At 34.3% G+C, this 24425-nt stretch overlaps 4 protein-coding genes and 1 pseudogene across 4 annotated transcripts; 2 read left to right on the forward strand and 3 right to left on the reverse strand.

The window, feature by feature from the left end:
- LOC105160552 (receptor protein kinase-like protein ZAR1) lies at nt 818-3901 on the reverse strand. Its single transcript, XM_011077984.2, has 2 exons — nt 2027-3901; nt 818-1917 (listed from the first exon to the last, which is right to left on the reverse strand). Exons 1-2 carry the CDS (start codon nt 3498-3500, stop codon nt 1247-1249), a joined length of 2145 nt encoding a protein of 714 aa, XP_011076286.1. The 5' UTR covers nt 3501-3901; the 3' UTR covers nt 818-1246.
- On the forward strand, nt 6569-15056 carry LOC105160561 (transcription factor bHLH119-like). The gene is made up of 8 exons (XM_011078005.2): nt 6569-6877; nt 9834-10108; nt 10256-10345; nt 10928-10996; nt 12937-13002; nt 13104-13418; nt 14181-14528; nt 14708-15056. The coding sequence occupies exons 2-8, from the start codon at nt 9866-9868 to the stop codon at nt 14819-14821; spliced, it is 1245 nt and encodes a 414-aa protein (XP_011076307.1). The 5' UTR covers nt 6569-6877; nt 9834-9865; the 3' UTR covers nt 14822-15056.
- Nucleotides 15208-16522, reverse strand: LOC105162079 (reticulon-like protein B9). The gene is made up of 5 exons (XM_020692161.1): nt 16351-16522; nt 15945-16125; nt 15715-15844; nt 15557-15626; nt 15208-15465 (listed from the first exon to the last, which is right to left on the reverse strand). The coding sequence occupies exons 1-5, from the start codon at nt 16451-16453 to the stop codon at nt 15296-15298; spliced, it is 654 nt and encodes a 217-aa protein (XP_020547820.1). The 5' UTR covers nt 16454-16522; the 3' UTR covers nt 15208-15295.
- On the forward strand, nt 20200-20797 carry LOC105160581 (non-specific lipid-transfer protein 2-like). The gene has a single exon (XM_011078025.2). It carries the CDS (start codon nt 20270-20272, stop codon nt 20558-20560), a length of 291 nt encoding a protein of 96 aa, XP_011076327.1. The 5' UTR covers nt 20200-20269; the 3' UTR covers nt 20561-20797.
- LOC105160590 lies at nt 20545-23918 on the reverse strand (annotated as a pseudogene).

Genomic DNA, 24425 nt, shown 5'->3' on the forward strand with positions numbered 1-24425 from the left:
TCAAGGGAAACAGCAGCGATTGCTCGAACTTCCCCCCATTAGTCAAAATTCACTGAATTTGCTGATTCTAATAAAAAAAAAAAAAATGAATGAAGATTGATATTTACAATCGATTGACTGATTACTGACTAATTGTAGGTCAAATAATTTTTTTTATCATAAAAATATTTATTTAACCTGTAATAAGTCAACAATAAGTTAATCAGGGGCTAATACTGATTTTTTTTTCTGGATTTATTATTAATATCAGCAAATTCGGTGAATTATGACTGATGGAGGGACTTATTTGTTAGATAGAAACAAATCTTAAATGTGTAGATGTAATTTTCCACATTACAAACGATTTATGTGTAATTACTCCAAACCTTAGAGAAGGAGAGCATGATTATCCCTAAATTAATTAACCCAATAATGCCCAAAACACTCTGTAAAAATAAAATTCAAAGCAATGAATTCAAGAATCTTTAGCATTAAATTAGACCATATCCCTAAAGGGCAATGCATTAAATTCTTGTTAGAACTTTGCAACTTCACCCATTCTTCTTTGAATGTTTGCTGACTTGAAGAAATAAGTGTGAGCTCATGACTAGTCTAAAAACATGCATCTATTTGATCTTTCACCAGCCAGCCCTGTAGATAAAGTCAAAATTTTTCTTATCACCCAATTTGTAAATTACGTCACATCAGTATAAATAATACAGATTCCACAGCTGAGATGGCTTAATTGTGAGTGTTTGTTAATTTTTACGCTCAATTTTAATAAATAGGGATGAGGGCAAAGGTCCACTTAGAAAAGCTTAGAGGAGGAGAGCAAGACTTGTCACTGCCACCGACACCGGCAAAATCCATAGATTGGATTGTTCACATGCCAAATGAGCAAAAGTTGAACAAGAACAAACACACAGGACAAACTCATCAACGGAACAACCACCAAACAAGAAGATGTACCAATAAGAACAAGAAGAAGACAAGTGAATAAGCATTCTCGTGCATATACAGACGTGAGCTAACACAACACAGTCACAACCTATAACACCATGCTCTTAAACCACAATCTAGGCTGTTCTGGCCATCACAAAAGGAGATTTCAGACATAACTCAAACTTCTCGTGAACACGGGTGCGATTATGCCCTCCTTCATATGCCCATTTTACAATAATGCCAATCATTCCTCGTATTTTCAAGTTTTTCCACTTCAAATGACAACTTCTATGTGGTAAATAAAGAAGTGAATCCTTGGACCAGATCAGTCAGAGGGGAGTGGCAGTCTTTCCAGTGCGTCGGAGACATGCCTCATCGAAGGTCTTTTTTCGGGGCTGATGTTCGTGCATGCCATTGCAATCTTCAGAACGGCGATCATCTCTTCTTCTTTATCGGCATCTTGAGCTAAGTTTGGGTCTAATACGTCGGACACGGGTTTCTTCTCTTCAATGCATAGTTGCATCCATTGGACAAGATCCATTTCTGAGTTACCAACTTGGACTAATGGTGATCTTCCAGTAATCATCTCCAATAAAATCACTCCGTATGAGTAGATATCCCACTTTTGTGATGGTTTCACTACTTTCAGCGACTCAGGAGCGTGATAGTAGGAGCTGAAGGAAGAGACGGAAGCAACTGTTGCTGCATCTGAAGCTGAACTGCTCTGTGGCCCTCGCTGGGGCTTTTCAGAGACCATTCGACTGGATTGCAAGGTTGGGGATCCACCTGCTATATTAGCTAGGCGGCCGAGGCCAAAATCAGAGATTTTCGGCTCCATATTGTGTCCAAGTAATATATTTGATGGCTTTAGATCTCCATGAACATATTTCTTGGGACTGTACTCGTGCAGATAAACCAGGCCTTTTGCGACTCCTTTCATTATTTTCAATCGCACAGACCATGAAAGAGGCGTAAAAGCTACCAGTCCAGGCTTGCCTGAGGACATTAGCACAATATACAAATTCAGGTTCCATTAAGTAAACAAAAAAGTCATCAAAATCACAATAGAAACATGATAAACTGGGTAGGGTTTTTTCAAACTAACCATGGATTGCAGTACCAAGATTCCCATTTGGTATGAAATCATATATTAGCAGCTTCTCATCTACTGACCAATAATAAGCTTTGAGAGTGACAATGTTTGGGTGTCTCAGCTTTCCAATAGCTTCAACTTCAGTCTGGAATTCTTTAAACCTTTGTGAACCTCCTTCGCCCAGTCTTCGGACAGCCAAGGTAAGCCCATCCTCAAGCACCACTTTGTACACAATTCCAATTCCACTCTTACCAAGGACAAAAGCAGATGCCTTCAGGAGCTCATCAAGATCAAATGCCACCTGTGCGTCCAACGGCACTAGATCATACTGCTCTACATTTTCAGATAAAGTCTCCGACTCATCCTTCCTGAAGCATAGACATTCCTTCCTTCCTTTACCTCCCTTCTCGAAACCATAACCATTTTCATCCTTCCTCTTGCCACAACGGCAAATCCTCGAGTAACAATACGAGAATAACAAGCCAATAACACAAATACCAATTACATCACCCACAATAATAGCAACCACAGTGCCTTTACTCAGCCCCCGTCTACCACCAACCTTTCCTCCACCTTGGGGTGGGTAGTTACTAGGTAAGTAAGGGAATGAGGAAGGTGAACTTGCCTCGCTATCAGAAGAACACAGATTCTTCAATGGAGGACCACAAAGGCCCGGGTTGCCAATAAAGGCGGTCGGCCCTCTATTAATTAGAGCACCACTTTGTGGAATTGGACCGCTTAATCTGTTATAAGTGAGATCAATGTAAACTTTCTCAGGAAGATTACCAAGACTGGCTGGAATTGAGCCATTAAACATATTATGAGATAAGTCAACAGTCCCTTGCAAATTAGAGAGATAACCCAAGTCACCAGGAATAGGACCACCAAAGACATTGAATGAAAGATCAAGCTTTTCCAACAAAACCAAGTTTTTCCCAAAACCATTAGGCAAAGAACCACTAAAATTATTATGACTAAGCTCAAGATTCCTCAACCTTTTGCACTGAAGCAGTGATGCAGGCAATGACCCATTAAAGAAATTCTGTGATAAATCTAAAGTCTGAAGGTATTGAAGATTGCCAACCTCAAATGGCAAAGTCCCAGAAAAGAAATTTCCATAAAGCACCAAACTTTGGAGCCCCTGAGGCTTGAAAAGCTCGGAGGGCAACCCTCCAAACAACTTGTTGTTCCTTAAATTCACATGCCTAAGCTCAGAGAGAGATCCAAGAGAGGAAGAAAGAAACCCAGAGAGTTTCTTCTTAGGTATGCTAACAGAGACAACTCTTTGGTCCTTGCATGTAATGCCATTCCATGAACAAGGGGTTTCATCAGAGTAGTTCCAATTAGTAAGTGACCCCTCAGGGTCTTCCTTAATGGACTGCTTGAATGACAGCAGAGCTGCACCTTCATCGTTCAAAGAACTCACAAAAACAACACCACAACAACTACACAAGATTAAAACCAAGAAAGCAAGAAAAGCTACCATCTCCAAGAAAAGAAGATGGGTTCTTTAGAACTTACCTTTGTGCAGTAGGTAGGAAAAAGAAAGAAGCTTAGAGATTGAATTGTGGCTCACAGAGTGAGTGAGAGTGTGAAAGGTTTGACAGTGGGGATGGGAGTATGGAGAAGAGCAAAAAAGAGAAGAAAGTCGTTCTGGGGAAAAGGTAAAGTTGTTGTGTTCAGCTCAGCAAAGGGCAAAAGCCCGAAAGGAACCTTGGGAAAATAGATTAGTTTTTAGGAAAGAGGAAACAACAGTGGAAAAAACGAAAAAGAAGCTCTACTGCCTCTGCCTCCAACTCCAGCTCTCTTGGTGAAATAAACAACTCTCTACTGTTTGTAGTAGATTTCTCTATCTGTTATGGTGGAATTGGGAATACGAAAGGGAATGGGGATACGAATGGGAACGGGAATGGGCGTTTCTTCTTTCCATTTTTTATAAATCAAACAAAGGTTAAGTTTAATTTATGATACATGGACACATACACAACCATACAAAAAATCATTAAAATTTAAGACACGATACGGTATTAATATGATTATATATAATATATTTTTTAATTATATATGTTCTTAATTTTTTATGAAATTAATATATGCAATATAAAAAATATCAAGATAAAATATAAGCACGTCTTATATCTAATTTTTTAATCAAATGTAGCTTAAAAAATATACAACAAGTTCATTTTAAAAAATATGAAATTAAAAATTTGTAAATCATTCTAATTAGTTGAATCATCATTCTCATCTCTTGAATTTTTAATACTTTCATCTCAATTTTTTTAGGCTGAGATGGGTGAATTATTTTTTTTCCCTTTTGTTTTTCTTATAGACATCCCAAATATGTCCAAGCCATATCTGGTATGTCCGACGCAATATCCTTGTTTTTGTTTTATATTTTTAAACACACGAATGCCACGTCCAATACATATCTGAACCGTGTTCGTATTCGATACTATATCGAATAATTTTTCAAAATGTCCACGCATTATACAGTTTAATTATACAAATATTTTATTTTTTACAAAAAATCATAAATATGTTTCTTGATGGGGTGTTAATGTAATTTATTTTAAAAATCATTCATATAATTTTTTATATGTAAAATTATCAATATAAATTACAATCACAAGACTCAAAAGATATATTTATAATTTTACTAGAACCACAAGCATCTTGATATAATTGAATTTAATTTAGATATGTAGGATGTGATTTGTGATTTTGCATAAAGGGAAGTTCCCATGACATTTTGGTTTAGAAAGTTGGGCATTTTGGTTCCCATGCCATGCCATTAGGCTTTTGTTTAACAAACCAAGAAGTGCCTTTATTATTCATTAATACCAACAATATACAGCAATTAAACTATAGAAAGTTCAGAACCCAACCAAGTAAACAATATTTAATTTTACCAGTGACTATTTATTTTTTCACTATATGTATACATTATTTTATGTAAAAAAGAAAAAAAAATTACTTTGTGTTTCACATTTAAATATTTTGTTTGACCAACACCACTAAATACGACGAGAATATATACGTATTTTTCATAGTTTACGATTTTAAAAAGAACAATGATTTGTTTATTATTAAAGTCTAAAACATTATAATTATCTCTAAATTGAGACCCAAAAGTTGGAGCATGACAATTTGCACAAAGTTTGGATTAAATTTAAACTAATCTTCTAATTATGTCTCTTTGATAAGAGCCAGAAAGCAAAAATACAGACCAAATTGAAAGGAAAGTGCAGATTGACAGTCTAGGATGTCTTTAAAGTGCTGGACCGTTGAGTGATAACATAATACATAATTCAAGATTATGTTAATAATCTCGACTAATACCATGATTCCAACACATGCCTCTTAATTAATCATCAATAATATGAAAATTGTAAGCAAATGTTTTAGTAAAGTTCATTGGATTGTAATTTTTTTAACCAATAATTATACGTAAAATAATAGTGAAAGACATGATGTGTGTTCAACTTTAATCCGTATACCAATTAAGATGATACTTTTTTTTAATTATTATTATTACAATTAGACGTACTAATTAGATACATAAATAGTACTTACTTGTCGTCATCAAATAACTTGAAATAATAATATATATTAAGTAAAAATATAATTATAATGTATAGCAAATATCATAAGCAGTCACTTCATAAAACTAGCAGAGAAATTTGGATACTTTCTGCATATGATTAGAACTTAATTCCGATGTGGAAAAAAAATTACATTTGATGGATAATTTTAATTTCTGTGTCTAAAGCAACAATAAAGTATGGGGAGATGGGGATTTTAGAAAACGAGAAATTGGGTGGGGCATGTGATTGTGCATGTCGTGGAATGTCATGTCACTCGGACTTTATTACAAAGCAGAGGAGGAGGAGGTGGTACCTCATGGGCCACTATAGGGATGGCTTACAGCTTTAGCCGCTAATTTATGTTTACCAACCAACCCCAAAAACTAATAAATCATTCTTTCAACATTTATTACTACTACTTTAATTAATATGTTTTCAAATCTAATTTTAGTAAAGTTGATAATTCCACATAATTGGTTTCCAAACAAGGAACAAATCAATGATGGTATAATTCATTTATACAGAATTTTTTTAGTACCACCAAAATTATAAAAGAAAGAATATTAATTGCAAATGAGCAAAATATCTTTTTACAAAAAATTATAACAGTTTGTCTTTTTGTATTGTTTAAAATAAAGCCGTTTACTTCTTTAGAAAGAAAAGTAAATTGCTTCATTTTAAAAAATAGATGGGATCAAATATTATATTTTAAAAAATAAAAATAAATAAATTGCTATTTTTTTTTAATACGAAAATATTTTGATAATTTGCAGTATTACAAAGGGTTGTCTGCGTTTTTCCCGTAAAAGAAATGAGCAGCTTATGATATAATTAAATTTACCTATTACCTCTACTGCAGTAGCACATGATTGGTTTGAACATTCCTTAGTGGATGTGGTGTAGTAACTTAGGAGGAGAAGCAATTGGATTAGCTGACAATGTTGTGGGCGTAACTTTACAAATATTGGGTTTGGGTCGGAATTTGGGTTTAAGTCTGGATGCGGACAACCTTCAAATCAAAGGGCCCTGTAGTTTTGGGAAGCGGTGATGACAAGTGTATAGTGGGAGTGAGGGGGCGCAGTTGTAGCCATTTACATCTTCCACGTCCACCCATCACCACCTTGTCTCTCCCCATCATTTCCTCCTTGTTGCTCACACCGAGTCCCTCCGACCCATCGCCGCCGTCGCCATTTAAATTTTTCTACGATGGCGCAGCAGAGATGTGTATGTATGAATAGCACTCAAATGGGTGGCGGCCCACCGAGGAAGTTTTCGTGTACGTATGAATTTTCTATCCCATTTATTTTAATTTATTACACTATATTAATTATTTCTTGTTTTACTATATATTGATAGGAAATTTCAAAACATTTGCTACCATATATTAATGTTTTAGAACTATTATCAATTAAACTCTACTATAAATTCATCTTTATTTATAATGATAACTCGATTTCCAAACCTCAACTCATCAATATATATATATATATATATATACATCTTTTTTTCATAATAGTTTATCATTAAATTATTCAATACCTTTAATTAAATTATATCGAAATTTCAAATAAATAAATACGTTTAATTAAAAAAAATCCATTATATAAGTAAGCATGTAATTATATTCGCAGGACTTGAACCCAATCCATAATATAGAATACCATATATGCAACAATATTTTCTTTTTTTTCTTTTAATGGTCAATTAAACTTTAATTTGATGATCACAAACTTTAATTTTATGGTCAATATAATATATTTTTATTTTTATTTATCATATATTTTAAAGTTTAAAAAATTATTTATTATATGTATGTAGGAACTGCGTGCAATATATAACAACTAATTAATATAAAAAGAAAAGAGCTTCCATACTTACAAATTGAGGTTGATGATACCGCTGAATTATTTTTTTGTGAAGTAAAAAATATCCTTAAATTAATAACATAACTAACTTATTCAACTTTTTCAAATCATACATTAATCAATAAATTAATTTTGTTTCTTGTATTTTTTTGAGTTACTTTTGTGGGAAGAAAAATAGTTATGATTAGTTTTTAAAATGGGTTGATTACATATTGCATCCAAGTTATGATTGTTTTTATATTTTGGAGTCTAAATTTTTTTCTGTCAATTAAATTTTGCAAAGTTGAGATGGTAAGTCGACATTAAAAAAAAATTTAAAGGATAAAGTGTAAAAACAGATACAATTAAAAATGACGAAATATAATTTATCCTTAAAAATTATCTAAGTGGAAATATAATGATTTTATTTAAAAATTAATACGATGGTGTTATTTACACTACCGTCAGTAAGCGTTGAAGAATTTTGTTTTAAATGTTTTAAATCACATTGTCGTATTAATTTTTAAATATGATAATTACACCCTTAATTAGATAATTTTAAAAATTAATTGTAATACGTTTAAAATATAATTTATTGGTTTATATATTTTATTTTTATTCATAACATATTATAAATATAAAAATTATTTATTATATGCACGTAGAAATTATATAGCGAAAGTATATTAGGTAGATATAATTAACACAGAGAAATATATAGAAAGAAATGGAATAAGAATCCTGATGAAAATGAGCAGCAGCACCCTTTATCAACTACGGAGGGCCAAAGAGTAGAGTGGTGGAAAGAATTTAAATCCTGACAATGAATTAAAATTACTACTCATTCTGAGAAACTAACAAAATAGAGAGAGCAGACTGATAACAGAATGTGGGATGACTCAACATTTGTTCTTCATTATTCGACACGTCGACAATCAAACAATCAAGCACATGCCTCACCCTCCTGACATGTGTAATACTATGTCTCAACATTCAAACAAATGTACCACCATTTTTAAAAATTATTATTTCAGGGGTTAAAATATTATTTATAATATGGTGAAATATTCTAATCATAATAAAATTATATATACTAAATTTTGGACTAAATTTTAAAGTTTCGTGTTAGTACAAATAGAGTCGATGTATCGTAAATTTTCTAATGTGGTTTATACACTAAAATAATTACAACATTTAAATATCGTTAATAATAATAAATAGTCGTAGTATATAATTATTGATGGCCATGTAACGATTTTTGAATGTGATTTTTGCGAGGGTAACTAAAACATTTGTCAGAGCTAAAAATTATGATAAATATTTTTACCATGGCTCTTAGCCGTGACAACTAATTTTTTCACGGTGAAAAATTTAATTTTTTATTTCAATTTTATTTAACCATAAATAATAATAGTTATTTAGCATGAATTTTAGTCATAATCGTTAATGTTGTAGCTAATAATACTTTACTATGGATCGAAAAACGCCATTAGATTTGATTGCCAAAAGCCATCAGATATATAGAGAATAAATTATTTCTTTTCTAAAAACGTAAACATATTATTATTATTATTATTATATATAGAAGGAAATCATAGGAACAAAATCGTTTTCTCTTTGCGTGAAAAAATTGAAAATAAAAATGCAAGACTTATACAAAAATAATATATATATATACATATTTATAATTGTTGATTAATTTCTTGAAATATATAGGATAGGGTTATTTTTTTTAATTTTTCTGGCCTCGCACTTCAACTATCGATTTTATTCGTTGTCCTTCTCTCTCTCGGCTGTTATTTATGTGGAGAAATGCATGGTTTCTTATGTATGAAGATATTCTTGGCAACTTCCAGACGATTTCTACACAAATCTTACACGTACCTTGGATATATAGTAAGGTGGAAAATTCTAGGTGAGATTTGGTCGAGCCCGAATCATTACATTATAAGTGTAATAAACTTAAAGTATGATTAATAAATAATTAAAAAAAACGACCAATCACATAAATTATAAGCCTATTATATTTATTCTGTAATTATTGATTTAATTGGGTGAACTGTGAACAGGCATCATATCATTGCCTACCAAAACCAAGAATAAACCACACAACCTGACAAGTACGCCTTTATATGCACAAGTTTTTCAAAAGTAAATTAATAATAGTAGTAAAAATCCCACTTGAAATAGACCTGCGCATAATGTTTTATTTTTTTGGTATAAACATTTCAAGTAATGGGTACTTATACAATTAATTCCCTTGCACACACATTCTATATAAATATCAGACTAGAAATTCAATGTTCATGCACGTTATCTGCTTCCTTGCCTTCTCCCCTACTATTTTCTCTCTCTATTTTCCATATTATTAATTATTTTTTTTACAAGTATCTAAGTAGTTGTGGTACAAGAGAATTACGATGAGTGGGCGAAACTCAAGTCACGATGAGGCTAATTATTGTAATCAAGTTGTTTCAAAAAATGCAAAATCTAGTGGTGGTGAGATACCCCAAGATTTGATCAAGTTTGTGTCAAATGTGGAGCTCCATCCCATATTAAGGGATCCTGATGAGCAGCTGGGAGAATCCAAAAACAAGTTGGATGCCTCATCCACAAAGCGTCTTCGAATGGAATGCGATGGTGATCGTGATCGTGATCGTGATGTGAGTCTTTTAATATTAATGTTTAATTACCCAAATAATTAACAAGGAAAATTAGGGAAAATATCTAATATTTCAATTTCTCGAATTATGTATATGTTAGCCAAATATTAATAATTTGTTCATGTGATTTGATTTTGTAATGTATAGGGAAAATATGATGATGAAGGGAGAGAATGGAAGATGAGGAAGCATTGTAAAACTAGCCGTTCCGCTCAAGTACATGTATCTTGTGAGAGGGTGAGTGACCTACCTACCTCACCATATATATATCTATATATATTTAAATTCAAGAAATATTTAATTACTACTCCATATACGTAATCCATGAAGTCATTTAATTAATTAATTACTTGGGTTCAACCCTTTTATTTTATTTTTTTTTTGTTATACTTTGCTCTCTTATTAGTACCCAATGAGAGCTATAATTAAGATTAGGGTTCAAGATTAATGATCTTCAGCAGGGTTTCAATATCTCTTGTATATTTAGCTATTTGATTATGAAATTATATTTCAGACACCAACATGTGTATGTAATTAATAACTTCCAACCCAAAATTAATTTTTGTCTTAACTAGGGATTGCTAATTAATTAAATATACATCGTAAAGGGTTATTATAATAATTAGCTTATAATGACATTTATTAATATAATTTGAATTAATTTTGATGCTATTAATGAATATAACTGGTAAATAATATAGAGGTGAAATCATAAAGATGCTAATTTTATGACCTGTTTTTGGTGGAGTTGGTCTTTATTTTTTGTTTACTACTCTCAAGTTAACAATATTAACTGGTAAGTAATTATGAGTTGGACAGAGGCGCAGGGATCGGATGAGGGAAAAATTGACTAGTCTTAAGGAGCTGTTGCCCACCACTGCCTCCAAGGTACTACTACTACTACTACTAGTCTACTGCTACTGTCTTTTTGGCTTTTAGGGGATTCAATATATATATGTTTGATGAATTTTTTTTTTTTTATTTAAATCAGATTTAGTTCAACTCGATCAATTATAATCAAGTGTGATAATTTTTCTTTTTGTATATTGTACATTAATTATATATCAAATATACATATTTATCGTGTAATTCAAGTTTACAGTCTAGTCTTTGTACAAGAAATTTATGATATTTATGGATGTATTTAGGGAAATTATATACAACATAAAACTATGTTGGGCAAAATGCTTTTAGTCCTATAAGTATAAAATTTGTTTTGGTATCACAACTTTGGTTGGTGTCGCTTTTAGTTTCATAAAACTCATAATCAGGTAACGACCAGAAGCGATAGATTTGGTCTACCTCAGTAATGAAACCATCGATGTTTCTGATGCTACTATCGATACTTCCTTTATTGCCCATGTTCGTTACATTGCGTGGGTGATGTTTTCACAGCCAGCAGGGCTTAACTAACGAAAAATCGATCTAAACTGGGGAAGTGTTTTCGCTCTCAAGCGCCCTAGCCGAACCAGATACGCCGATCCACGCCAGTGGCGAGCTAAGCGAGTGGAAAGCCTACCCTTATTAGATTTTAGTCCAAAAAGTCACATATGTTGTGATTTTAGGACTAAAAAGGCATTGTTTGAGACTAAAAAAACATTGCAATTTTGGGACTGAAAAGGCCCAAAATCACAATTTTGAGACTAAAAATTTCATAAAACTCATAATCAGGTAACGACCAGAAGCGATAGATTTGGTCTACCTCAGTAATGAAACCATCGATGTTTCTGATGCTACTATCGATACTTCCTTCATTGCCCATGTTCGTTACATTGCGTGGGCGATGTTTTCACAGCCAGCAGGGCTTAACTAACGAAAAATCGATCTAAACTGGGGAAGTGTTTTCGCTCTCAAGCGCCCTAGCCGAACCAGATACGCCGATCCACGCCAGTGGCGAGCTAAGCGAGTGGAAAGCCTACCCTTATTAGATTTTAGTCCAAAAAGTCACATATGTTGTGATTTTAGGACTAAAAAGGCATTGTTTGAGACTAAAAAAACATTGCAATTTTGGGACTGAAAAGGCCCAAAATCACAATTTTGAGACTAAAAAAACGTGATATGAGTTTTATGGGACTAAAAGCGTCACGTACGATAGTTGTAGTACCAAAAAAAATCCTACCCTTGTTTTTATGGGACTAAAAAAATATTTTGCACAATTATGTTTGATTTGAAAAATTAGAATCTTTATATGTTATCTTTACATGGGATTGTTCGATTACGTAACTTGTAGATGTCAATATAACTTATGTTATACACGAGATGTACATGTAGACAGCGTATTCCATTCAAGAAACTGAAAATAGAAAATGCAAAAATCTAGCTATAATGAAAATGGAAACACTAAATTCATTTAAACAGAAGATGAGATTAATTAATAGCATATATATAGCAAGGTACGTACAAGAAAGTAAAAAGGGCACAAGACTTACATTGAGACACCTAGCTACAGTCTGGGCTGGGCGAGGAGGAGCTGCTTCATCGTAAGACTAGTACAACAACAAGAAGAAGAAATTAAGATCCATGTTTGTTTCTTATATAGACAAGACATATATAAGTGACAGGCTGGTTTGGCCTCTTGCATGCATGCAGTTTAGAAAATGGACAACACTACGTACACTCTACGTACTACGTACGTAATTGACTTGACAGGGCCAACTACAGAACAACTGTCTTAATCTGCAAGCATGAATATCATCTTTAACTCCATCTAGTGAAGTAGTGGTGTGGGCTCATATCATATATAGTCTGCTTTCTTTTCTTTCACATGCATAAGGACGTGGCTACTCCGATTACCAACCAAAATATTATTATACTTTGATGCATTGCAGTCGGATCAAGCATCTCTTCTGGATCAGGCTATTAGGCACATCAAATCTCTACAATCTCAATTTCAAGTAACACTACTCTCTTTTCTTCTTTCTTTCCTCACCTTAATTCTCTACTCTTCCATGCATCTCTGCTTAACGATTCAGTCATATGAAAAAATATGCATTAGGTATTGTCCATGGGATTCCATCCATCCCATATTGCACATATGCCAGCTGCAGGTCAGTTTCACAGCAGTATTCAAAGGCCATCTTCGTCTGCTCCCGGGAGGCTGGAGAAAGCCGGGATTGGAATGGGATTCCAGGTTCCATATAGTCCCATTCCTTTCTTGACGCCTGCACCCACTACTATTTCACCTTGCGTCATTCCATCATCGATTCTTCATCCTAGCTCCACGCATCCCCTGCACCAAGAATCTACCAGCAACTCAATCCTTCCACCAACTTCTTTCAATCCCCATCACCTCTCAAATGTGACTCTTCAGGTTATCTACATTTCTCTCGTATTTAATTCAGTATATTTTTTGTTCTTATGGTGCAAAAGTACGTTTCTTATTTTGGTGTTTTATTTTGTAATGAAAGATTCAGAACCTGGAAAGTTCCATGATGTATGGGGTTTTTAGCAGTTAATATTCTGACTCTTATGATGTGAACCTGCAAGAATTTGTTAATGGTGTTCCTTGGTACTTCTGACTCTATATATATTTATGTGTGTGTGTGTTCATATATATATATTGGTATATTTTATTTCTCAATGATTAAGAACATATAACTTGAAAGTTCTGTACTTCAAATGCATAATTATAGCACTTAACATACTTGCTTGAGTAGATTTGGAACCAATTGAAAATAATCAAGGATAAATTATATTGACACCCATTGGGTCGTGAGGTTAGAACGAAATTCACTAACGCTATCTGTTTTTTGTGAAAGTACAGCTACACCTCTAAGGTTATATTTGTAATTATAACCAATTCTCTGTTCAAATGCAAAGTTTACACAAATACCCCTTGAAAAATATTAATACTAACAAGTAACACCCCTTAGAGTATGTAGTTGTAATTTTACAAAAGACAGAAAGTATTTGTGTAATTTGACCTACTTCAAAGGGCGTCAATGTACTTTATCTAATAATCAAAGATAACTTCCCTGATGACGTGGATACTTCTTCCTCACTCATTCAAACCACATTTCCTTTTGGTTTTCTTAAAGTCCTATGATATTAATGTTTTATGTTTTGTCCATAGCAAGAGGTTTGGCCTCTGAGTTCGCACGAGATGCCTCTGAGGCGAGCATCAGGATCCATTCTCAACACGGGCATTGGTCATGGAGTAGGAGAAAACGATATACCTTTCTCTGGCAGAGGTTCCAATATGTTCCCATCCACACCGTCTGATCTCAGTGCATTGCATTTATCAGCAACAGGTTTAGCTCCAACATTTGGACCAGGAGTTCAATCAGTTGCTCCTGCCCTGTGCCCAGCTTCTGATTCAGTAGCGCCGTCCACATATTCAAGATTTTCCAACTTTAGTCACTCCCTTCAAGGGGAATCAGGCTTTCCCATTGTACCAAGAATTGGGCCAGAGACAAATCAGGTTTTTCCTCTCATTTTAAGATATCATCATATTTTTTTAACTAATCACACTGAAGTCTTGTCCAAACAAAACCTGGAGAGATATCGTCACGAAATTGGCTCTTGTTTCATTACATTTCCGTATTCCCTTTCCCCCATGTTAGGATCTGAAGTTTTTCTATGTCCTGGGGCATTTTTCAGACACCTCTTCCGCAAGATCCATTTGCAACGATCCAGTCTCTACAGGCATTGCCATCCTCCTTGATTAGCAGCATGTTAGAGATGGTAAACCAGACTTATAGAAACACTGACTGACACGGGTCCGTCTCCTCCCATTAAACGTTTGGCGTGAATTTGTAATGAAGGAAGCAAAGCTCATTTTGCTTGGTTTTGGGAGCTGAAATTAGGTAGAATTCAAATATGTTCCTGCAACCTTTGCTGAGGATGGGAACTCCGAAAAGGTTATTGACTGTTGTTAAAGTGTTTAGGAATCAAAATCAGTTCTTTTGCTGTGTTTGCTAGACTTTGGTTACTCTCCTGAGTAAAGGAATGGATCATCGTACTTCCAATTTTTATTTCCTTCAACATAAATCAACCTATGTAAATATCCAACAAAATCATGAAACTTTCTTTGATTTCAGACATGTTTTACATTCATGCACTTATAAATTAGGCCACAATAAGAGTTCCCAATTCCTGAGTCGATGTCTACAGCCAACATAAGCTCTATAATCTGGCAGGACCATCTTCAAATGTGGGAGTCAGTGATTGATGCCGATCAAACCTCCTTCAGAATCTCTTCTTTTCTTTAACTGGTCCTCTTGGAATCTTGTTCAGGATCCTGGAGTCAATTTTCTTGTATAGTTTCTTCATGTCCCTGTTTCCTCTGCTCGCAAGATAATCCACCTGACCCTGATACCGTTCATACAAGGCCGGTATAGTCATCAAGCAGATACAGCCTTCAAATGATCAGACAACAGAAAACACTAAAATTAGTCTCGAACATAAAATCACAAAAACCAGAAAATGAAGGACGCAGAGTCTTTGTACTAGTGTATAACAGGTTCAAGGAGCTGAAGTAGTCTCCAATTCCTGACAGGATCGAGAGGAATGCGATCGCCTGAACCAAGAAAGAATCAGGGAAGAAGGACAGTTTAATGAAGGAAATGCCCTTTTTGTGAAAGGATGATGTTGTACACATTAAGTACCAGGATAAAGGTCTTCAAATCTTTCCCAGACGAAACATCGTAAAATCTTAACAATATCCTGTTGGCTTTAGCAAACAGCCACCGGAAGGTGGATTCTGGAATTGTGATTGTCCGAGGATCAAGACGATTCCTTTATGTTGACATGAATATGAACAGAGAAAAACTCGTTTGTTAGACATGAAATATATCAGCATACAGAGTTGGGATTCTAAGAATGTCGTAATGCTTACAAGTCAACCATGTCTGCCCCAATAGACCAGATCAACAGGGCCAGCATCAGAATCATGGAAGCATGGCACAGAAGAGTGACGAAATTATATTCCAGGACTTCAAATAGCAACCATATGATGGTGGATCCAATCAGTATTGCCGCTGACAAGTTCTTGTTCCTCCACAACAGTATGTCAGCAGCTGCAAGAAGCATGTTTATATATGTCATTATGATCATAACTCAATTCTGTTAGTCATTAGCAAGATTTCTTGATCACTTCGTTGGGACCAAATCAAGAAAGCTACAATCTAGAATCTGAACGTGTAAAATATAAAAATTGTATATGTACTTAAAAAAACTATACAATGATTATCATACAGTGTAAGAAGAGTGATCAAGAAGAGGAGCTGCAAAGGGGTATTGACCTTTCCCTCCTCCAAGAAGTGCATGCAATGGCTTTTCACTTCCAAACAATCTTTTTGGAGATGCGGGAAAGTCATCGGATTCGGAAGAGGAGTAGATTGGCATTTTTCACTTTTCAAGTTCAGAAAGAATGAGTGTTGTATCTACTACAAAAGTTTTTGACAATCTGAATAGATCAGTAGTACATTGGTTTTTATAACAGTAGGGTAATATACCAAGATTTGCAGCCAAGGAACTTTGCAGGTAGAAAGAAAGGAATGCCTTCCTTTGGCATGTCTGAAAAGACTACCTCCATGCATGTTTAAGGCCTATCAGCCTTTTTTTTTTTAAAAAAAATTAAAACCACCTAAAGGTGGGGAGCTTTTCGGAGTCCCCAGTCCTTATATATTAAAATTTACAAAATAGTTACAACGGGGAGAGCTACCTCCCTAAAATTTCTAGCAAAGCCATAAACAAAGAGTACTACTCCCTTACAAATAGAGCAACAATAAACGAGGAGTACTATTCCCTTATAACAAAAGACTCGAACAGGTGTACTAGTATAACTATGGCGAGTCAAAAAGCTTTTTGTTATCCCACCACATCATGAACCGCACAACACCTGCAAATAAATCTATACAAGAAGGCCAAGCCAGAGTGTGTAATGTTCCAAAATGATAAATAATGAACATTAGTATTAACGTGGAGATCAAGTTTGTATGACTGGCAGCTTTTGAGCCTATGAAAGGGGTTCAAAAAACCTCCAAAAGATATAACAACAAGCAACTAGACAAAGGAAAACAACAGAAGTAACAGGCCAAAGGAATCCATAGAGACATTAGTTTAAGGCCTATCAGCTTCATTATGAAGGTTGGGGAAAATTACAACGAGCTCCCCTAAAATTTTATATAATTATAAATATTTTCTTGTTATTTGAAAAATTATCAATATTTCGTTGATTCTAACGTCCGTCTAGCAACTAGTCAGTTTAGGATAATCCGTTAGTCTTTGTTAGGTTTCGATTCACTTTTTGTGGTCAACTGACTAAAATGTTGATTGTGGATTGTATATTATTTTTAAAATTTTTATGGACTAAGTGGATAATTTTTTTCTTACATTTTCTCAAATTTTTCATTCACCTCGTTGGATATTTTTTTAATATTTTAAGAAAAAAGAAAAAATTATAACAAGGGTAAAGTTGACAATTTAAAATATCCCTCCAAAAATTACATAATTTCATCAAATACAAGGGGACATTTATAAATTTTCAAATAGTGAGAAAGTATACATAATTATGTCAAATTTTAGAAAAGCTTATTGTAATTTATTCTAAAAATAATGCTTCGGATGCCACCTCAAAATTCAAATTTGTTCTTTTTGTTTCTAATTATACTTAATGAAAGCTTAATTTTACTTATTTGTTCTCTAGAATAACTAAATTATTAACTTCGTGTTCACCAATTTAATAATTACAAGAATACCCTTATGTAAGTTTGTTATTTGAAGAGGAGATTCAATAAGATTTTGAATTAAAGATATTATTCAATCCAACTTATTTTTGTGAAAAAAGATTAAAATGGTAACATCAGCTTAGTAGACATCTTGATTAAAGTAATTGGGTCATTTGAAGGCCCAATAGGAACCCCACAAGGTAGTGATCGTATTAAAGGGCCCAAAATACAATTTGTTTTTCTTATATTTTTAAATAACGGATAATTACATTACACTCGATTTGTTTATATAAATTATATCTATTTTTAAATAATTACACGTACACCCATAAAAAATATCAACATAATTTATATAAATTAGCCATATTTTTTTTAAAAGACTACATATACATCCTTAAAAAACATCAACATCATTATAAAACTACTCTTTTTTTTTTCTATTATGATGATTTCTATAATTATGCAAAAAAAAAATAATAATAATTCGTATTAATAAATTATAGATCATAGAATATAAATGTAATTATCCCTTTTAAATAATTGTTATATTATATTTTCAATATCAAATAGTAAAAGAAACTTCCTCCATATTCCTCTCATATTAAATCCAAATTTGTTCATTTTATGGTAAAGGGTGAGTGATTATCATCATTACCATACTCATGTAATGCTAAATAAAACTAAAGTATGGGCATCACTCTTGCAATAAACAAAGAAAAAGGTTGTCAACTTAGAACAATACGGTGCCATTGCGGTGGCTTTTGACCTTTAAAGATGTTTTACTTTGAAAATTTAAAACGTTTCATTCCTCACCACTTTTGATCATTACACACTCATTGTTATGCAAAACACTACTTTTTTCAATTTTTTTTCTTAAAAATATATAAATTTTCCCCCTCCATGGACTGGTTTAAGAAGATATTAATTTTGTGCGTTGAGATGAAACAAATAATTTCACATAGGCCCATTTATTCTTTATTTTGGGTGCATTAAAATTTGAGAAATAGAGTTTTGTTTGTTGAAATTAGCGAGAAAAGTTAAGTTGGTGATGATTGCAATGGGCGCATGCGATTTGCATCTCATCTCATCACCATAAAGTACTAAGAACGCCAATTATACTAATCACTAATCCTCCTTGGGCCCTTCTTTGACACGATGCTCCTCCTTCAACTACTCAACCCCACTCCCCCCCCCCCAACCCCCCAAAAAAAAAAAAGGGATCTCAACTACTCAACCCCCCCCCCCCCCCCCCAACCCCCCAAAAAAAAGAATGGGATGTTTGATTTATTAAAATCTCATCTTGTACAAAGATAAATAATGTCCACTCTACTATTTAGTATTGAATATCGTCATTTACGTTTAGTGTCTAGAATAGTGGGACTTGCTTAGTTGTTGTTAGATAATAGTTGTTGCAAATTTCATGGATCCCTACTGAAATTTAAAATTGATTCTAGGAAAATCTTGATTGGAAACGAATCAATGTGTAAAATATAATTTAAAGATAGAAGAAGAATGGAAAATTTTAATAAAATGAAAACTTTAAAGAAAAGGAGATAACAAATATATAATATTCTACATATAATTGGTTCAAATTCAACCGAAGTGACGGTGAGTTAACATTTTCCATGAGGAAGAAGGCATTTCATATGAATAGAATTGTTGCAAGAATGATTAGTGAGGGCATTAGTATGGGTATGGGTATGGGCATGATGAGGGATGGATAGTATTAGTGTTAGTGCACCACCATCATTGCAGCTCATTCTCATCATTTACAAGCGTGACTAACCTATGCCTACAAAAGTCTTCCCATTATCACTTTCTGCCTATCATTCCTTTCTGTAATCTAAATATGCATCCATCCATCATTTCTTCAGATGTTACATTTTTCAAATTATTCTTTTAGTGATTTGTGTATGGTCAATTTTGTGTTATTTTATGCTCATTCTTGTTCATGACAGGATACCTATGTTTTAAGTTGTCGCAGTGCAATGAATAATCCGAACTCAAAATAAGTGGAGAAATAGCTGTGGTCGATTGTAAATATATGACTAGTCTTTAAAGGTTTTTCAGTAAGCGTGGACGTCGTACAAATTCATTTATAGACCATTCAAGTATATATATGTCTTAAGTGTTTTGATTTTCTCTCCTATTTTTCTCTTATTTTTGCATATACGGCGTCTTTGTCTTGTATTTCTAATAATAAATCGACATATCAAATTTGTGAGAGGATAGGATAAATTTTGTACCAACTTTTACAGTAGAATCTTGGAATTACAATGTGGCATGTGGTGAAACAATTGAGTCATTATTCCACTTATAACAATAGCATAAAGTAGTATGAAAGAGGTACAATAGGTTATCTCCGTTCCACCTTTCCATCATACCAGTTCCCTCTATAAATTGAGATGCAAACCATAATCTTTCCCCACACATCTCCAAATCTACCTCCCTAACACCCCACCCCAACCCCTGAAAGCAAAAGAAGCAGAAAATGGACATGAATACCAAAACAACATTTCTGGCACTCTGTGTAGTCCTTGTGCTTATTCTTGGTGAAGTTGAAGTGACAAATGCGGTGACTTGCAACCCACTGCAGCTGAGCCCATGTGCATCTGCAATCACATCATCGAGCAAGCCGAGTGCTGCGTGCTGCGCCAAGATTAAGGAACAGAGGCCATGCCTGTGCCAGTACATGAAGAACCCCAATCTTCAGAAGTTCATTAAGTCTCCTGGTGCCAAGAAAGTTGCCAATTCTTGCGGCACGCCATACCCCAGATGCTGAAATTACACCGTGTGCAATTCTCTATGACCTACTGCTTAAGTATCATATAAAGTGAAATCACATGTCATAGTTACTAAATTATATCCCACTATGGTATAGTTTTATATATATCTTTGCCTATGAGTATTTTATCATATGATGAGTCTGCTCTATACCTGTTTGGTGCTAGTAATGCCCTGTTTTGTGCTTGGACTCTCTGGTGTGTTTATTATGGTAATAAAATTGTCTTTGCATGGATTTATCTCTAGCAGGTATAGAAGAGTAGAAATGATCTGGATTAAGCTGCTGCTATGCATATCATTCTGACTAGAGTTTTAGTCATAGTGTTCGTATCCCATTGCAGAACCATCGTCTCCAGAAGTAAAGGTTAACTTGCCTAGATTGTGTTTCCTCCTTTGTTCTGAGAATATACAGTCCACAGTGATGAATTTGCTTGCAGAAAATAGTAGTGAGATGTGATGATATTTGCACAAAGAATAAAAGAGGAAAAACTAACATTTGAAGAGTGATGCGAGTGAGATTCAGACCAATGTCATATGCACTTTGCAATGGATCTTACTGTTAACACCCATAACAGAACAGAGAGACAATCTCTCCTCAGAACCATCAAGTAAATGTCATTTTCAGATTTTGAATTTGGACAACCTTTAAGAGAAACCAGATTTAGACAGCTTTAACGGGCACGTCGGAATACATATTTGGCAGATAACTTATCATTTTCATTGACTTGATAGCAGAAGTCAAAACATACAGATTTATATGACCCCAGCTCTAAATCTTTGACTTTTAAGCACGGTGACCACATTCTGATCCCTTATTGATGAAAAAACAACCACCAACTGTTGTAGTTATATTGTAATATTTCCATTCTTGTTTCTTGGAACCGTTAAAATTCCTCCTTCTGGTCCTGGCTTAGTTACAATATGGAGTCCTCTCAACTTAAAATTGTCTAAAGGTATGTTGCATCCATTAGAGATGATGTGGCATGATCATGAGTTATGAGCTTAAATTGTATATAGGGTAAAGGAACGGGATGCATCAAAATGTTTGTTAAAAGTTGAATAGTAAAGAAATCAATTAAGATGATAGAACTAAGAGATTATCTTGGTGTAAGTACTAAAGGCATAACATAGTAACTTCGGTTTCTACAAGAACATTTATATATGTGTCACCTATTATATCCTGAACATCTTAATATCTCTTCATATCAGAACAATGCCCAAAACTTTTAGCAATAATCTCATAAACCGAACCAGAAGGTTTAGAATTCACTGGCCTTCTGATGATGGGGATTTTCTGTATAAACTGAAGAGGTCATCCCAAGTCTTTCAGTGTGGTGTTTCTCCCATCCACCTGTATCGGCCTTGAAGTGAGTCCAGTAGTACAATATAGAAGCCATCATTGATATGAATGTCAGGGCAGCACCGGCAGCAAACCTTCCGGAGAGTGGCACATGACAAGTGCCCAAATGAAAAACAGCCCAATACCTTGTGGTAAGCATTCCTAGCTGAGCCTGCCAGTAAGCATGCCTCTGCTGCTAGAAAGCTGACCCTGATGGTGTATCACGAGTTCAGTACAGGTAGAATGAAAATTTTATCAGCGAGTGTGAGTGTGTACAAACAAAAGAAAAAGAACCAATGCAATTGCGAAAGAATAAATTATAGCATATGTTCATCAATGCTGAAATAATTTGATTGACAAACTACTACTGCTGAAAGCAAATCAGCAACTGAAAATGCTACCACATAAAGTAAATAGGAAGAAAGAACAATGGTACAAAAACTACGGTTCATATTCTAGTGCAGCACAAACAAGTCATCCATCTCTAGAGGAAAAAAGCAAATATATAACTGACAAATGAGGCCATCAATTACACAGATTAGAATGTAGATACTGGATAACTGAGAATAATGGGGATGAGAAAGCAAAACGCCAGATACTACAGCTTCAATTATGCTGTTTTCCTTATTTCTGGGAATCATTTTGTTGACCTTTTATACTCAGACAACAAGAAGGGACTCATCCAGCACTTGTTATCGTGTCCATCATATTGTTAAGTAGCATGCATAATAAAATTGGTCCAGCATCAGCAGTCAAAAAATACTTATATTGATGCGGAAATCTCTAGAGCTTGGAATGCAATCTTCAGTAGCTTTGGACCAAGGCAAATAAAAATCTTGGAGAAGATAGGAAGTCCCATAAACATGACCCAGTGGCAAAAATGGTGCAAATATAGACGGACCATTGAATAAGATCATGCCAATTGCTACATAATTTCCGTCAGGGATGCCTTTCCGGTACATCCATCTGCCAAGCTTTTCCTCAATTCAATCAAATTGTTAGTTTTCCATGCTTTAATCTTCGTAGAACATGTGTAACTTAAGTGTGTCAGCCCCTGCGAAACCAATTGCACCCTGCCGATAAGATTTGTTCCACGTGATATTTCGTGAAATCCCACAGCCAACAACTAGCCAACATGTTAAGCAACACCACGTATGTTCCATTTTCAAAGAAGTCTTTTTCATTCCCAAACTTAGAGAGGTTTTTGTGGGATGCAGAACAAATGAACCAACTCGCAAGTATTGTCATCAGAAGCAGCTTTTACTACAACATTACTACACAACTAAAAATTACCTCATCCGAACAAAGAGAGAAGTAACAAAATAGTAGCAGAAAAAGAAACAACGTTTCATACACTGCATGTTAAGTTTGCTAAAACATCGAGAAAAGGGAAATACAAACAATAAATAGCAATGATTTATTAGTCCATTAAAACCGTATGGACAAAATCAAGCAAAAACACACCATGTGCGCCCGGACCTACTACACTATTGAGCTCCAGTTAGTGGAGGAGAATGGTAAATAAAGCGAGTGAACAAGGAGAAAACAGCGAAATAGCAAGAAAGATTACCATGAAAAAATAAAGAAGAAAACAGCACAAGTATTAGAGCCGCCACCCATCATCCTCTCCTGAAACACAAGCACTTAGTGACGCCGTGAACCGACGTTTGGCTAATCAAAAGCAGCCCAAAGGCCGTCATACCGTACGCCGTCGACGCGTCAGTGCCGTACCTACAGTATGTCTTCTCGTCGTACGCATCCGGCACCACCTTGGCCTTTATAATAGGAAATAAACAGAAATGAACAAATGGACAAAAACCCACGAATGCTTGCATGAAAGATAGAGAAAAGAAGCAAAAATGGGAAGATGGAAGGAGAATGGCACAGTGCTTCGGCGGCGTTCAGCACCGACAGCTAGTACAAAGGCAATGGATGTGAAACTGTGGTGTGAAGTATGAATAGTCGGTTGTTTCCTTGGAGGGAGGAGAGGAAACGACAAAAGTAAAGCGGGGTTTATGGTTTTATGTCAAGTATTACTTACTTGGATAGTTTGTCGTGAAGATATACATTGCTACCACCAACATTGCGTCTGAATTATATATAAATTATATTATATTTATATTTAGTATATAATTAATTTAAATTAAAAAGAGTTTATTTTAACAAGTTGTGCTCTTATATTTGTGTAACATAGTTCGTGGAATGTGTTTGAAATTTCCTTAAATCAGAGAGAGAATAATAAATAGATACTCCGCCATAAGTGTTATGTTTGTTTTTTTTTTTTTTTCCGATTTTCGGGTGCTAAAAGAGTCATATTTTCCTTAAAAATTACTTGGGAATAAAATTTTAAATGGTCAAGACATATTAATAATTGAATTGATGAGTTGGATGATTAATTAATAATTTTAGTTTTACCTCCCAATAACCCACGCTACCTGACATTTAGAGAGATTCATGAATTCAGATGAGTTACAATCCAATTCTTGGAAACCAAATTAGAAGCCCAAGAAAAACAATTAAGTTT

Source organism: Sesamum indicum, linkage group LG1 (genome assembly GCF_000512975.1).
Source record: "Sesamum indicum cultivar Zhongzhi No. 13 linkage group LG1, S_indicum_v1.0, whole genome shotgun sequence".
In the NCBI taxonomy this organism is placed as follows: Eukaryota; Viridiplantae; Streptophyta; class Magnoliopsida; order Lamiales; family Pedaliaceae; genus Sesamum; species Sesamum indicum.